The 17,457-nt window shown below is 36.3% G+C and overlaps 1 protein-coding gene across 1 annotated transcript; it reads left to right on the top strand.

Moving 5' to 3' along the window:
• The first annotated feature begins 622 nt into the window (after positions 1 to 622).
• Positions 623 to 17,197, top strand: LOC145271048 (uncharacterized). The gene is made up of 2 exons (XM_080126594.1): positions 623 to 748; positions 14,884 to 17,197. The coding sequence occupies exon 2, from the start codon at positions 14,934 to 14,936 to the stop codon at positions 15,606 to 15,608; it is 675 nt and encodes a 224-aa protein (XP_079982720.1). The 5' UTR covers positions 623 to 748; positions 14,884 to 14,933; the 3' UTR covers positions 15,609 to 17,197.
• The last annotated feature ends 260 nt before the right edge of the window (positions 17,198 to 17,457 follow it).

The following is a 17,457-nucleotide window of genomic DNA, read 5'->3' on the forward strand; positions in this document are numbered from 1 at the left end:
CTGACAAAAAAAAAAAACCCCGTTTACACCATTTGTTTTTCTTTAATTTTGTTTTTTTATCTGAAACTCCAGAGACGTTGCGAGCCTGTCTTTGTTTTATCGTTATTTCCATGGCAAGTGCTCGTCTGAGCTCCAATCTCTCGCCAATCTTTCACGAGAAACACTTGGAGTCGTACTATTTCAGTCACCTAAATTAATTATAGTTAACAAAACACGGAGTCGTCCTATTTTAGTCACCTAAATTAATTATAATTAACAAAACACGGAGTCGTCCTATTTTAGTCACCTTAATTACTAATAGTTAACAAAACACGGAGTCGTCCTATTTTAGTCACCTAAATTACTGATAGTTAACAAAACACGGAGTCGTACTATTTCAGTCACCTAAATTAATTATAGTTAACAAAACATGGAGTTGTTCCACCTTAATTACTAATAGAACTGACAAAAAAAAAATGTTTTTCTTTTGTTTTTTGTTTTTTTTATCTGAAACTCCATTTATTGACCACAAAATATTGTCCCATCTAAGATTTTAATTTAATTTTCGAATCGACAGTTTCAAATTACTTTAGTTAATTCGGAGAAGTTATCTCCCTTTATCCGAACTCTTCAATGACGTCACCGGAAAGAGGCGAATAATGGCGTTAGCTAATTTTTAAACGTGTTTTATTTTGTTTCCTTTTAAACTTTTCCTTTGGAAATCACGTTTCACTCATCTTTTTTTTTTTTAATCAAATCTTAATAACAGGTAAGTCTACAAGTTTCCACTTTTAAATTTTACACGTTTTATTTATTTTTTTATTTTTTTTTTTTTGCGATAAAATCTGCTTTCGTTAAGATTCGCACTTTGTTTACAAATCCATTCGGCGGAAGTGACGTCAGAGAAATTTTAAGCTACGGATGACCAACATTGTTTATAAATATAATATAACTGTTTTTTTTTTTAGGGTTTGTATTACTGTACACATCGAAAAAGTTGTCAAAAAACAAATATATAACAAATAAATGTTATCAAAGGCAAGATAAGTTACTTTTCTACCAAACTGGATATATTTTTCGTGTTTTTATTCAATGTAACATGTTTATTCAGCTCGAAAAACATACAGTGTTTACCGATGTAATTGGAACATTCAAGATGGCGGCTGATTCTCTCTTTAACACGGTAAGTTTGGGAAAAGATGTTATAAATAAAAAACCGGATAAAATACTGTTAAAAATTCGCTCAATATATGTTACCGTGACATAGGCTGACATATAATAGCGGGCTTTTAATAGTATTTTGTATAGTTTTTTATTTATAACACCTTTTCCCAAACTTACGGTGTTAAAGAGGGTCTGAGACGCCATCTTGAATTGTCGAATACATCGGTAAACATTGTATAGTTTTCGAGCTGAATAAACATGTTACATTGAATAAAAACACAAAAAATATATCCAGTTTGGCAGAAAAGTAACTTATCTTGCCTTTGGTAACATTTATTTGTTATATATTTGTTTTTTGACAACTTTTTCGAATCTATGTGTAAAGTAATACAAACCCCCACTGGTTGTCCAACCTTCAAAGAATGTTTATTCCCTGAAGAGACGTTGCGAGCCTGTCTTTGTTTTATCGTTATTTCCATGGAAAGTGCTCGTCTGAGCTCCAATCTCTCGCCAATCTTTCACACGAAACACTTGGAGTCGTACTATTTCAGTCACCTAAATTAATTATAGTTAACAAAACACGGAGTCGTCCTATTTTAGTCACCTAAATTAATTATAGTTAACAAAACATGGAGTCGTCCTATTTTAGTCGCCTAAATTAATTATAGTTTACAAAACATGGAGTCGTCCTATTTTAGTCGCCTAAATTAATTATAGTTAACAAAACACGGAGTCGTCCTATTTTAGTCGCCTAAATTAATTATAGTTAACAAAACATGGAGTCGTCCTATTTTAGTCGCCTAAATTAATTATAGTTAACAAAACACGGAGTCGTCCTATTTTAGTCGCCTAAATTAATTATAGTTAACAAAACACGGAGTCGTCCTATTTTAGTCACCTAAATTAATTATAGTTAACAAAACACGGAGTCGTCCTATTTTAGTCACCTAAATTAATTATAGTTAACAAAACAGGGAGTCGTCCTATTTTAGTCACCTAAATTAATTATAGTTAACAAAACACGGAGTCGTCCTATTTTAGTCGCCTAAATTAATTATAGTTAACAAAACACGGAGTCGTCCTATTTTAGTCGCCTAAATTAATTATAGTTAACAAAACACGGAGTCGTCCTATTTTAGTCGCCTAAATTAATTATAGTTAACAAAACACGGAGTCGTCCTATTTTAGTCGCCTAAATTAATTATAGTTAACAAAACACGGAGTCGTCCTATTTTAGTCACCTAAATTAATTATAGTTAACAAAACACGGAGTCGTCCTATTTTAGTCACCTAAATTAATTATAGTTAACAAAACACGGAGTCGTCCTATTTTAGTCGCCTAAATTAATTATAGTTAACAAAACACAGGGTCGTCCTATTTTAGTCCCTTAAATTAATTATAGTTAACAAAACATGGAGTCGTCCTATTTTAGTCACCTAAATTAATTATAGTTAACAAAACACGGAATCGTCCTATTTTAGTCACCTAAATTAATTATAGTTAACAAAACATGGAGTCGTCCTATTTTAGTCACCTAAATTAATTATAGTTAACAAAACACGGAGTCGTCCTATTTTAGTCACCTAAATTAATTATAGTTAACAAAACACGGCGTCGTCCTATTTTAGTCACCTAAATTAATTATAGTTAACAAAACACGGAGTCGTCTATTTTAGTCACCTAAATTAATTATAATTAACAAAACACGGCGTCGTCCTATTTTAGTCACCTAAATTAATTATAGTTAACAAAACACGGAGTCGTCTATTTTAGTCACCTAAATTAATTATAGTTAACAAAACACGGCGTCGTCCTATTTTAGTCACCTAAATTAATTATAGTTAACAAAACACGGAGTCGTCCTATTTTAGTCACCTAAATTAATTATAGTTAACAAAACACGGAGTCATCCTATTTTAGTCACCTAAATTAATTATAATTAACAAAACACGGCGTCGTCCTATTTTAGTCACCTAAATTAATTAAAGTTAACAAAACACGGAGTCGTCTATTTTAGTCACCTAAATTAATTATAGTTAACAAAACACGGCGTCGTCCTATTTTAGTCACCTAAATTAATTATAGTTAACAAAACACGGAGTCGTCTATTTTAGTCACCTAAATTAATTATAGTTAACAAAACACGGAGTCGTCCTATTTTAGTCACCTAAATTAATTATAGTTAACAAAACACAGCGTCGTCCTATTTTAGTCACCTAAATTAATTATAGTTAACAAAACACGGAGTCGTCTATTTTAGTCACCTAAATTAATTATAGTTAACAAAACACGGCGTCGTCCTATTTTAGTCACCTAAATTAATTATAGTTAACAAAACACGGAGTCGTCCTATTTTAGTCACCTAAATTAATTATAGTTAACAAAACACGGAGTCGTCCTATTTTAGTCACCTAAATTAATTATAATTAACAAAACACGGCGTCGTCCTATTTTAGTCACCTAAATTAATTAAAGTTAACAAAACACGGAGTCGTCTATTTTAGTCACCTAAATTAATTATAGTTAACAAAACACGGCGTCGTCCTATTTTAGTCACCTAAATTAATTATAGTTAACAAAACACGGAGTCGTCTATTTTAGTCACCTAAATTAATTATAGTTAACAAAACACGGAGTCGTCCTATTTTAGTCACCTAAATTAATTATAGTTAACAAAACACGGCGTCGTCCTATTTTAGTCACCTAAATTAATTATAGTTAACAAAACACGGAGTCGTCTATTTTAGTCACCTAAATTAATTATAATTAACAAAACACGGCGTCGTCCTATTTTAGTCACCTAAATTAATTATAGTTAACAAAACACGGAGTCGTCCTATTTTAGTCACCTAAATTAATTATAGTTAACAAAACACAGAGTCGTCCTATTTTAGTCACCTAAATTAATTAAAGTTAACAAAACACGGCGTCGTCCTATTTTAGTCACCTAAATTAATTAAAGTTAACAAAACACGGCGTTGTCCTATTTTAGTCACCTAAATTAATTATAATTAACAAAACACGGAGTCGTCTATTTTAGTCACCTAAATTAATTATAATTAACAAAACACGGCGTCGTCCTATTTTAGTCACCTAAATTAATTATAGTTAACAAAACACGGAGTCGTCCTATTTTAGTCACCTAAATTAATTTTAGTTAACAAAACACGGCGTCGTCCTATTTTAGTCACCTAAATTACTTAACTACTGTCAATAATTTTCTCCACTCTTTATCTGTGCCTAAATCCAAACATAGATTCCATGAGCAAAGCTTCTTTCTCAGAAGTGCACGAGTACACGACTGTGGAACTCTCTTCCGTTCGCCTGTTTCCCACCTGACTACAACTTGGATGTCTTCAAGTCCAACATAAACAAATTCCTCATTGTGGACTGTACACGCAATAACCCTTATCCCTGAGTGGCCTCCGGGCCTTGATAAGTGGTTACCCCGATGCAAAAAAAAAAAAAACGAAAAAAAAAAAAAACGTTCTTAACATCGGGAGGATGGGGGTGTTTATTCCGAAAGGCAATTTTCTTATTTTAAACCTCCCCGTAATCAACAGTTTTTTTTTTGTTGTTGTTTTTTTTACACAGTGATCACCACTTATCAAGGCCCGGAAGCTACTCAGGGATAAGGGTTATTGCAAGTCCGTTAGTGTGGAGATAAGGGTTATTGATCGTCCGTTAGTGTGGAGATTTGCTGAAGTGTTTACTTAAAGGGGCGGTACTTTCACCCCCCCCATTTTTTTATGGTAAATTTGTACGACGTGCCCTGCCCAGAAACACCCAACCTCCCCATGTTAAGAACGACTTTCGGAGAATAAACGGTAAATTTTTACAATGTGCCCCAGCGTATTATAAACACCCAACCTAATCTCCCCATGTTAAGAATGGCTTTTGGAGAATAAACGGTAAATTTTTACAATGGTGCCCCAGCGTATTATAAACACCGTAACCTCCCCATGTTAAGAACGGCTTTTGGAGAATAAACGGTAAATTTTTACAATGGTGCCCCAGCGTATTATAAACACCGTAACCTCCCCATGTTAAGAACAGCTTTCGGACAATAAACGGTAAATTTTTACAACGTGTCCCAGCGTTTCTATAATTCCCTATAATTTTAAACAGTAATCTACAGTTGGTACTTTCAAAAAAATTTTCTTTAATTTTTTTTTTTTTTTTTTTACGACGTAATATAAACACAGCGGCGCTTCTACACTATTGGGGCGAAATTTGGAAAATTGTAAAACTGAATTTCACCTGTAAACAATGCTACCTACGTATTTTTAAGATGATTAGATCCAAGAATTACGAAAATCGATGAGGTAGAAAATTATTGGTAATCATGAAGAAAGAGAGAGCCTGTTTCCTCCGTTTGCCTATAGGTGGCGTTAATGTCTGTCCACCCAGTTACGGAAGCACAAAATGTATATAATGGCACCGTTGAAATAAAAATAAATGTTTTTATTAGATTTTAATTTTAAACATGTTTTTTTTTTTTTTTTTTTTTGCAAACATATTTAAGTTTTATTTTGTTTTGTTTTCGCAAACATATTTAAGTTTTATTTTTTCAAACATTTACGTTTTGTTGCTGGTTTATTTTCAAACATTTACGTTATTTTTGTTTTAATTTTAATTTTTTTTTTTTTTTTTTGCAAGCATAAATTAAATGTTTTTGCTATATTTTTCTTTTAAACATATTTATGGGTACAACCGTTTTTTCGCGAGTATTTTTTACGTTCTTATAATAAAAAAGTCAACGTTTTTTCTTTTATCTTTTTTTTTATTGACCCCCCCCCTCTTTTTTCTTAATTTTTCTGGACTTATTTTACTTTTTCCGCGAGTATTTATATATATATTTGAAAATGGATATTGTAAAACCTGAATATTACTTGAAACTACTATAAAAAATAAAAATAAAAAATAGCGCGGTACAATAAGTGCATAAGCAAACTTTTCTAAAAGAAAAATATTTCAAAAATATTTAGTTTATGCCTGCAAAAAAAACAACAAAAAAAACGTAAATGTTTGAAAATAAACTAGCAACAAAACGTAAATGTTTGGAAAAATAAAACTTAAATATGTTTGCAAAAACAAAAACAACAAAAAAACAAACGTAAATATGTTTGAAAACAAAAACAAACAAACTTAAATATGTTTGCAAAAAACAAACAAACAAAAACAAAAAAACATGTTTAAAATTAAACATTTATTTTTATTTCAACGGTGCCGGTATATACATTTTGTGCTTCCGTAACTGGGTGGACAGACATTAACGCCACCTATAGTCAAACGGAGGAAACAGGCTCTCTCTTTCTTCACGATTACCAAATTATTTAATAAAGAAAATAAAAAATAGAATTTGAAAAAATGATTGTAGAACACAGGAGGGTTCGTAAGGGAGGTAATTTTCCGTTTCGATTTAAACAAGATGGCAGCAATTTTTCACCTGCTAACACAATTTTTTTTTTTAAATAATTCAGTAACATTCAGGTAATTTTGACTGCATAATTTGGAAACTACCATTGTAATTTATTAGAATTGACACACACAAAAAAAAAAAGTTGAAACCATTCTTTTTGTTGTAATTTAAAAACTCCATTTTATCGATTACAAAATTTCGTCCTAATAGTGTAGAAGCTTCCAATGTTAAGCACGGCTTTTGGAATAAACCTCGAAAACTATACTACATACTAAAACATACTATAAAAATTATGGGGGTGGGGATTCTCATTCGGATCTGCCAAAATATGTTTATAAACTGTTTTTTTTTTTTAATTTTTTTTTTTAAGATAAACATCAAGTGTTTATAATTTTTAACATCAGACATAAAAATATAAAAAAAAGTATTGGTACTTCTACAGTTTAATCAAGACATAAAAAAATAAAAATATCGCAAAAAAATGTTATATTGTATGTATCCGTTATGGAATGAAGTTCTCTAAAAAAAAATTTCACTTAATTTGATCGAGTATCTTTTTTTTTTTTTTTATAGTGTGGTAGCCACGTTTCAAAGATTCGAAGATGTTTTAAGATTGGGAGGGGGAGGGGGTGTTCATGCTTTAAACTGACTTATCTCCCCATGGCGTGTTCTCAAACTTCAAACATGGCTACCTTCAGCACGCCGTCATAAAAAGGTGTTTTTCCTCTATACCCCCCCCCCAAAAAAAAAACAAAACTACTCGATCAAGTGAATTTTTTTTTTTTTTTACACAGTGATCACCACTTATCAAGGCCCGGAAGCCACTCAGGGATAAGGGTTATTGCAAGTACATTACGTTAGTGAGGAGATTTGCTGAAATGTTTACTTAAGGGGGCGGTTCATTAGGAATTTGTTAACATTGGACTTGAAGACAACCAAGTTGTAGTCCGGAGGGAAGCAGGCGGACGGAACAGAGTTCCACAGGCGTGCAGTTCTAAGAAAGAAGCCTTGTTCATGGAATCCACGTTTTGATTTAGGCACAGATATAGAGTGGGGGAAATTTTTCACAGTGGATTCAGTTAGACGGGTGTTTTTCGTGAAAGATTGGCGAGGGGGGCCAGAGATTGGAGTTCAGACGAGCATCTGCCATGGAAATAACGATAAAACAAAGACAGGCTCGCAACGTCTCTTCTGTGGGAGAGAGGTTGCAGGGTAGAGAAAAGGGCATCTCACACTAAGCCACGAAGTCTATTTTGTACTCTGTCAATGCAGGATAAGCAGGACAGATACATACACTATAACTTTATTTCAATGTTTTCATTTTTTTATTTTTAGTGCACAGTGAACGAGGCATAAAAGTAGTGGTCGATGGACAAAAATCAGAGGCCTGCAGTATTAATGCTGGAGTCCCTCGGGTCAATCCTGGGCCCAACTCTCTTACTGATCTACATCAATGACCTCCCTAAACACATACTTAAATCATTCGTTGACATCTATGCTGATGACACGACCATCTACGGCAACACGTCAAAGGCTGTAAATGACAAAGTTCACTCTGATTCTCTCTCCTCTGATCTCGAACGCGTGGTTCAGTGGGGGAAGACGTGGCTGGTTACCTTTAATGCATCCAAAATCAAACTCCTATCCTTACATCATCAACGCTCTGATCCCCATCTGGCATCAATTGGGATGGATGTATCTCGTCTGGGAGAGGCCCCATGTTTTGACAAGCTTCTGGGTTTGACCTTTACTCCTGATCTGAATTGAATCACGTACATCAAGTCTGTTGCCAAGGTCGCTGGAAAGATGGCGGGATCCTTCTACCGCTCCAGAAGATATCTCACTACTGATGCAATTCTCTATCTATATAAAAGCCAAGTATGTCCAAGGATGGAATACTGCTGCCATATCTGGCCAGGAGCTGCTAAAAACAGACTATCCTGCCTTGACAGAGTACAAAATAGACTTTGTGGCTTAGTGGGGGATACCCTTTTCTCTACCCTGCAACCTCTCTCCCACAGAAGAGACGTTGCGAGCCTATCCTTGTTTTATCGTTATTTCCATGGCAGGTGCTCGTCTGAACTCCAATCTCTGGCCCCCCCCCCTCACCAATCTTTCACGAAAAACACCCGTCTAGCCGAATCCACTGTGAAAAATTTCCCCCACTCTATATCTGTGCCTAAATCAAAACGTGGATTCCATGAACAAAGCTTCTTTCTTAGAACTGCGCGCCTGTGGAACTCTGTTCTGTCTGCCTGCTTCCCACCTGACTACAACTTGGATGTGTTGTGTTCAAGTCCAACGTTAACAAATTCGTAATGAACCGCCCCCTTAAGTAAACACTTCATCAAATCTCCACACTAATGTAATGTACTTGCAATAACCCTTATCCCTGAGTGGCTTCTGGGCCTTGATAAGTGGTGATCACTGTGTAAAAAAAAAAAAAAAGAAATAACTTTATTTCAATGTTTTTATTTTTTATTTTTAGTGCACAGTGAACGAGGCATAAAAAAAAAAAATGACTAACTTCAGCATTTGCCGCCCCTCCTCTTTAGCCAAACGTCCCCAGTCCATAGCCCTTAAGCCCCTGGAGAGGTATAGGCCATCTACAACTTTTTTTTGTAGATGTTTTTGTAGCGAGGGGCTTTTTTTACAGGGTGAGGGTGTTGGCCCCACGCCCAACCTTCCCAAAAGGTACATACAGCGTCTAGTCCTCCCAAATGGTCACCCATCTGGTACTGGCCAGGCTCAACGTTGCTTAACTTCACTGATCTGGCAAGAACCGGTGTGTCAACGTGACTGTGCCGTACAAAAGTCCTCCGGAGAAATCAAAATCTGGCGAAAATGAACAAACGGGGCAGTTTTAGGCCTTAGCATATGTAAATTTAAGTTCTACACCATACAAAAAAAAAAAAATGACCATCATTGGCCCCCCCTCCATTTAGCCCCAAAAGTCTCCAAGACCTTAACATATTTAAATTTGAGTTCAGCACCATGCAAAACTGCTAAATAGACACAGAAAACTTTGGACAAATATAGTAAAATAGTCCCCCCCAAAATGGAGTGTTTTTATTAGCCCTAAAATAGCCCCCCTGGGGCACACCCAAGAGTTATCGCGAAGTATAGACAAACAAAATTATATAGAAATCAGTTCGTTACAACTTTTCAGAAAGTTTTCTAAAAAATCCAAGACATCAATTTTTTTTTAATAAGCACAAACGTGTCAATTTTAGCCATTTTAACCTGAAAGGCACCCCTAGGGGGTAACCAGAGTTTTCCCGGAAAATCTGTTTTGTTACTTTTTTACTCATATCATGTTTAATGTTTGTGCAAAATTTCAAAAAATTCCAATTATTGGGAAAAGTGCAAACGGACGAAGGGGCAAGAGTGAATTTACAGGTCCACTCTATTTTTTTCAGGGGACTAAAAATATATATATATATATATATATACACAAAAAAAAAATGTTGCCGTAGCCAATAAAAGTTAATTTTATACCTACCTGGCTCATTAGTTTTGGTTTTCAAGTAGTTTTTATTGCTTTTACTTTTATCTAAAAAATTAAGTTTTTCCGAACGGATTTAAAAAAAAAACAAAAAAAAACCTGGCTATATCTTCTTTGGAAGAACCAAGCCTCGTTTTGAATTCAAGGTTTACAGGTGCTTTGAATTTTTTTAACAAAAGTATCCAATGTAGTATAAACACCCTAACCTCCCCATGTTAAGAACGGCTTTAGAAATACCCCCAACGTCCCCATGTTAAGAACTGCTTTAGAAATAAACACCCTCAAACCTCACCATATTAAGAATTGCTTTAGAAATAAACACCCCCGATTTCCCCATGTTAAAAACAGCTTTAGAAATAAACACCCCTTACCTTCCCCATGTTAAGAACTGCTTTAGAAATAAACACCCCTTCCTTCCCATGTTAAGAATGGCTTTAGAAATAAACACTCCTCTAACTTCCCCATGTTAAGAACTGCTTTAGAAATAAACTGCTTTAGAAATAAACACCCACGATTTCCCCATGTTAAAAACAGCTTTAGAAATAAACACCCCTTACCTTCCCCATGTTAAGAACTGCTTTAGAAATAAACACCCTAACCTCCACATGTTAAGAACTGCTTCAGAAATAAACACGCCCAATATCCCCATGTTAAGAACAGTATTAGAACCCCCCCCCCAACGTCCCCAAGTTAAGAACGGCTTCAGAAATAACCATCCCTTACCTCCCCATGTAAAGAACAGCTTTAGAAATAAACACCCTCCCAACCTCCCCAAGTTAAGAACAGCTTTAGAAATAAACACTCCAACTTCCCCATATTAAGAACGGCTTTAGAAATAACCCCCCGACGTCCCCATGTTAAGAACTGCTTTAGAAACAAACACTCCCAACCTCCCCATGTTGAGAACTGCTTTATCTTAAGAACACCCCTTACCTCCCCAAGTTAAGAACGGCTTTAGAAATACACACCATCCAACCTCACCATATTAAGAATTGCTTTAGAAATAAACACCCCTTACCTCCCCATGTTAAGAACGGCTTTAGAAATACACACCATCCAACCGCCCCAAGTTAAGAACGGCTTCAGTAATAAACACCCCTTACTTCCCCAAATTAAGAACAGCTTTAGAAATAAACACCCCCAACCTCCCCATATTAAGAACGGCTTTAGAAAACAGACCTAATCTCCCCATGTTAAGAACGACATTAGAAATAAAGACCCACCAACCTCCCCATGTTAAAAACCGCTTTCGGAATAAACACTCACAACCTCCTCATGTTAAGAACGGCTTTAGAAATAAACACCCCAACGTCTCAATGTTAAGAACTTCTTTAGAAATAAACACGCTCTCAAAGTCTTTAGAAATAAACACACTCAACCTGCCCCTGTTAAGAACGGCTTTAGACATAACCAACAATTAAACTTCCCAAGTTAAGAACGGCTTCAGAAATAAACACCCCTTACCTCCCCATGTAAAGAACAGCTTTAGAAATAAACACCCTCCCAACCTCCCCAAGTTAAGAACAGCTTTAGAAATAAACACTCCTAACCTCCCCATGTAAAAAACGGCTTTAGAAATACCACCCCAACCTCCTCATGTTAAGAATTGCTTTAGAAATAAACACCCTCCAACCTCACCATATTAAGAATTGCTTTAGAAATAAACACCCCCGATTTCCCCATGTTAAAAACAGCTTTAGAAATAAACACCCCTTACCTTCCCATATTAAGAACGGCTATAGAAATAAACGCCCCTAATCTCCCCATATTAAGAACGGCTTTAGAAATAAACACCCCCAACGTCCCCATGTTAAGAACTGCTGTAGAAATAAACACCCCTTACCTCCCTATGTTAAGAACTGCTTTAGAAATAAGCACCCCAACGTACTCATATTAAGAACGGCTTTAGAAATAAAGACCCCCAATCTCATCATGTTAAGAACAGCTTTAGAAATAAACACCCCAACCACCCAATATTAAGAACAGCTTTAGAAAACACCCATTATCTCCCCATGTTAAGAACGACTTTAAAAATAAAGATCCACCAACCTCCCCATGTTAAGAACCGCTTTCGAAATAAACACTCCCAACCTTCCCATGTTAAAAACGGCTTTAGAAATAAACACCCCCAACGTCCCAATGTTAAGAACTGCTTTAGAAATAAACATGCTCCCAACCTCAAAATAAACACGCTCTCAAAATCTTTCGGAATAAACACCCCCAACCTTCCCATGTTAAGAACGGCTTTAAAAATAAACACCCCCAACGTCCCAATGTTAAGAACTGCTTTAGAAATAAACACCTCCAACGTCCCAATGTTAAGAACGGCTTTAGAAATAAACACCCCCAACATCCCAATGTTTAGAACAGCTTTAGAAATAAACACCCCCAACCTCCCAATGTTAAGAACGGCTTTTGAGGTGGGGGGGGTGTTTATTCCGAAAACTGTTTTTAACATGGGGAGGTTGGAAGAGTGTCCATTCCGAAAGCCGTTCTTAACATGGGGAGGTTAGTGTGTTTATACTACAAAACAAAAAAATGTTGAAATCAAAACGAGGCTTGCTTCTTCCAAAGAAGATGACACCTTTTCTTTTTTTTTCAAATCTGCTCGGAAAAACTGAATTTTTGAGATGAAATAAAGAACAACAAAAACAACTTGAAAATCAAAACAAATGAGCCAGGTTTAAAATTAACTTTTATTGCCTTTGGTAACATTTATTTCTTGGGTATATATACGTTTAAACCAGTTTAAATGATTAGGACGCAGATGCGGGACGAACCCTCTCAGTGCTGACGGACCCATAGATCTTCCCAGGTCATCCATCTAGGAGAAGGAAAACTCTGAAGCCAAACCTAGGGGAAGGAGACCTCTTCGGTCCTGGACGACAACCTTCCTAGAACTGGTGACTCAAACAAATCACTGGTTGGCAGACTTCAACTGCTTATGGAGGAGATAGGCTCTGGCTGTTGCCCGGCTCTCATACTCCTTCTTTGCCTATTAGCCAGGCATAGAGGTGCTATCACAGAGACTCGTCAGAATTGCCCAGTGGTTGGTCTTGTTCCCTGACTAGGGCAATGAACGCTGTTTTTTCCCTACTCCCACCACATCCCATCCTCCTAAACTGGACACTGGGGGTGTTTCAGTACCATATATGTCGATGCAGTTGGACTGGGCTGATTTTGCTTAACGGATTGAGGGTACCGGATTGACAGTTCCTGGCTGCTGTTTCCGACTGATAGTACAGGTATCCTTTGGTAGCACTTAGAGCGGCTGCTCCATCAACAGTTGTATAATATCGAGATGTTTGTAGTACCATGTCGCGCATGAAAAGGGACCCTGCACTCCTCCCTGGTGGGCTTTCCTGAGGTCACAATCCTGTGGGTGAAGACAGCTGATGGTCTACTTGTGCTGCATGTCTGATATTCTGCACAACCACTTGTCCAGCATCCCTCACTCTAACTGAAACTTTTAAATTAAACAAAATGAAATGACAGCTCAAGCAAAAGTTACGTTTAAACCAGGACCAAACTCAAAGAAACCAACCTTTCTCCTCCATTTGCGTTTACAAATATCCGTGGGCTTAGAACTAACTTAGATGATGTTGAATCATTTCTCCTAGTAAACACCCTGAATATCTTAGCATTAAGTGAAACTAACCTACACTCCTCCATTCTCTCTAACCACTTTACCATGCCTGGTTATCTCCCTCTCTGCCATAAGGACTCAGACAGACATATGCATGAGGTTGGAGTCTATATTCGTAACACCCTCCCCTTGACTAGAGAAATAAAACTAGAATTAGAGGATCAGGCCTTTATGTGCTTCAGACTAAATATGCAACACAATATTAGCTACTTGTATTTTATCTACTGCTCTCCCTCAACCCAAGACTGTATCCTAATAACCAAAGTCTCTGACAGCATAGCTTTAGCACTCTCCCTCGATACTAGCGCACAAGTACATGTATTTGGTGACTCCAATGTCCACCACAGTAACTGGCTTAGATTCTCTAATTCCACAGACGCAGCTGGTAGCACAACACATAGGTTCTCTATATCTCATTCCCTATCACAGACGGTTACATTTCCGACACGTTTCCCAGACCAGCAAGATCAACATCCCTCACTTCTAGATCTATTTCTGACCACAGTTCTTGATGATTGTATAACGAATACCCACAGCCCACTCGGGAACGCTGATTACATTGTGATAATGATAGAAATTGCCCTTAATTCTAGACCCAAAACTGAAGACCCACTGCTCAAAACAACGAGGTATTACAAAAGGGCTGACTGGAAAGACATCAGGGATCTCATCAAAATTTATTTCTTGTATTTATATATTTTTAGTTAGGAATTTGTTAACATTGGACTTGAAGACATTATATATTTTTAGTCCCCCCCCCCGTAAATATTTATTTTTTTGCTACAGATATATTATGTATGTGTAATATTTCTTTTTTTTTTTACACAGTGATCACCACTTATCAAGGCCCGGAAGCCACTCAGGGATAAGGGTTATTGCAAGTACATTACGTTAGTGTGGAAATTTGATGAAGTGTTTACTTAAGGGGGCGGTTCATTAGGAATTTGTTAACATTGGACTTGAAGACATCCAAGTTGTAGTCCGGAGGGAAGCAGTCAGACGGAACGATCAATAAAGTTTATTTTGAAAGGAGTTATGATCTTTTGAAGTTGAACATCAAAAAACATTATTTTTACACCAACTTAATATTATATATATGTAAATATTTCTCTTTTTGCTATAGATATATTATATATGTGTAATATTTCTTTTTTTTTCTGCTACAGATATGCTTTAAATTGGAAGACTACAGGATGCATCACGGATAAATACCAAAATGGAATCTGCAGACAAAATTCCAGAAAGCCCGCTGACTCGAAACAAACAGAATTTGTGTGAGGTTTGCGGTTTGGAATTTTCAAAACGTGTATATTTAAAAATTCACCTGCAAAAGCACGAAGGCGAAAAGGAATACGTCTGCGACATTTGCAAATCCAAATGTGCAGATCAATCGAGCTTAAAAGAACACAAGAAAACACATGCTAAAGTTTTCACCTGCGAACTTTGCGGGTACGTTTGTTCGGCAAATTCGAAACTGACGCGGCATTTGCGAACTCATTCAGGTGAAAGACCATATAGCTGCGACGTTTGCAAATCTACGTTTGCAAATAGTTCCGATGTGAAGGTGCACATGGTCGTACACAGTGACGCGAAACCGTTTTCGTGCGATTATTGCGATTATAAGTTTGCGTTGAATTCAAGTTTGAAACGACACTTGCGGACGCACACAGGACAGAAACCATATTCTTGTAACGTTTGTGGGTACGCGTGTTCCGTGTCGGCAGGGTTGAAGAGACACATGCTCACACATACGCGTGAGAAACCCCACCATTGTCACATTTGTGGATCAGAATTTTCTGAAAGGTTTCGATTAAAAAAACATTTGGAAATGCATGCAAACGAGAAGCCGTTTTCTTCTGGATTATCGGAATTTTCAAACCAGATTCTTTGAGTTCTAACAAAAATTTTTTCTGACATGGAACATCAAACAGAAAGCAGTGTAGGAAATGATAATTACTACTGGTTGCAAACCATATTAGTGGCAATCTGGTACACAGCTTCAGGCAAAAGAAATACATCTGGTTTAAACCCCCCTAGACTCTCACATACCCTAAACAATCTATGAAATAGTGAGCACAGGACAGAAACCATATTCTTGTAACATTTGTGGGTACGCGTGTTCCGTGTCGGCAGGGTTGAAGAGACATATGCTCACACATACGCGTGAGAAACCCCACCATTATCACATTTGTGGATCGGAATTTTCTGAAAGGTTTCGATTAAAAAAACATTTGGAAATGCATGCAAACGAGAAGCCGTGTTCCGTGTCGGCAGGGTTGAAGAGATTCTTTGAGTTCTAACAAAAATTTTTTTCTGATATGGAACATCAAACAGGTTAGGAGACAGGTTGAGAACGTGGCAGTCTGTATCAGATAATGGAATATAGAAGAGTAAATAAAACCAGGTTAGATCTGTAAGGTTAATTTAGTCCAAATTTGATTAAAATGAAATAAAATGCTGGGTACTTTTATTTCCCAAAGCAAGGATTAAATTACCCTTGAAGTAACAATTATAAATAAAAACAGATGTAAAAAAAAGGGTCTCTAAATGAGAGACAATTCAAGAATTAGTTCTATCAATTGACTGGAGTGACCAAGTTAAATTTATCGTCCAAACGATAGCAACAAAATAGAGGAAAAACGGGTAAGCTCTCACTTTCCTACTTAAAGGAACAATCTTACGTGAAACAAAAACCTGAAAAGCAAGAACTTACAAACATAAAAAAGTCTTTAAAATATCCTCTTCTTTCAGTCTTTGAGAAACGCTCTCTCGATCTTCTGGGGCCTTCTGATCCTAATGTTTTTTTTATTTATTGAAATAAAAAAGGTTCTCCTTTGAAGGGAGGTGCTCTGAAACAAGTTCTATTGGTAGGGCCCTTTTTGTTCTTTAATGAATGACACAAAATACAAAGAGATTGTTCGAGTCTGACTCTCTCTTCATCTATATATATAAAAGGCAAAATGTGTGTGATCATTTCGTGTATGTCTTCAAAAGGCTTCTTTCGCACGCGCTCCCGGGATCATTACTATCGCTTAAAACTGAATCTCTCTTCATTATTAATAAAAAACATAATTTGTAGGAGTTCTCATGAAAGAATCTCTTTCCTCCCACAAGAATCACATAGGGGCAGCCGTAACGTTTGTGGGTATGCATGTACCATGTCGGCAGGGTTGAAGAGACACATGCTCACACATGCATTTGTTTCATTGATTGAAAAATTGCATTACAGATTATACGACTGCACGCCTGTGGAACTCTGTTCCGTCTGCCTGTTTCCCACTGGACTACAACTTGGATGTCTTCAAGTCCAATGTTGACAAATTCCTAATGACCCGCCCCCTTACGTAAACACATCATCAAATCTCCACACTAACGTAATGTACTTGCAATAACCCTTATCCCTGAGTGGCTTCCGGGCCTTGATAAGTGGTGATCACTGTGTAAAAAACAAAATGAAATAAAAATGGTATTAATTTTGTATTTTATATTTTTAAACACTAATCTCTACTATTATATAAAAGTCACATTGTCTGTGTGTGAGTTCCTTATGGGTTCTGAAACGGTTGAGTCTATCTTTTGCAAATTTCATCCTAAGGTAATTTACATGGTTAGCAGTGTTTTCAGAAGTTCATCCGATGAGAATCAAAAATCGAAAAAATCCATTACTCCTGATCTTAAATGGAATATGTACATCAAATCTGTTGCCAAGGCCGCTGGAAAAATGGTGGGATCTTTCTATC

This window comes from Euprymna scolopes, chromosome 46 (assembly GCF_053919585.1).
Source record: "Euprymna scolopes isolate OS-2025 chromosome 46, ASM5391958v1, whole genome shotgun sequence".
In the NCBI taxonomy this organism is placed as follows: domain Eukaryota; kingdom Metazoa; phylum Mollusca; class Cephalopoda; order Sepiida; family Sepiolidae; genus Euprymna; species Euprymna scolopes.

Coding starts and splice junctions, on each gene's coding strand:
- LOC145271048 (XM_080126594.1), top strand. CDS start 14,934: ATGGAATCTGCAGACAAAATTCCAGAAAGCCCGCTGACTCGAAACAAA.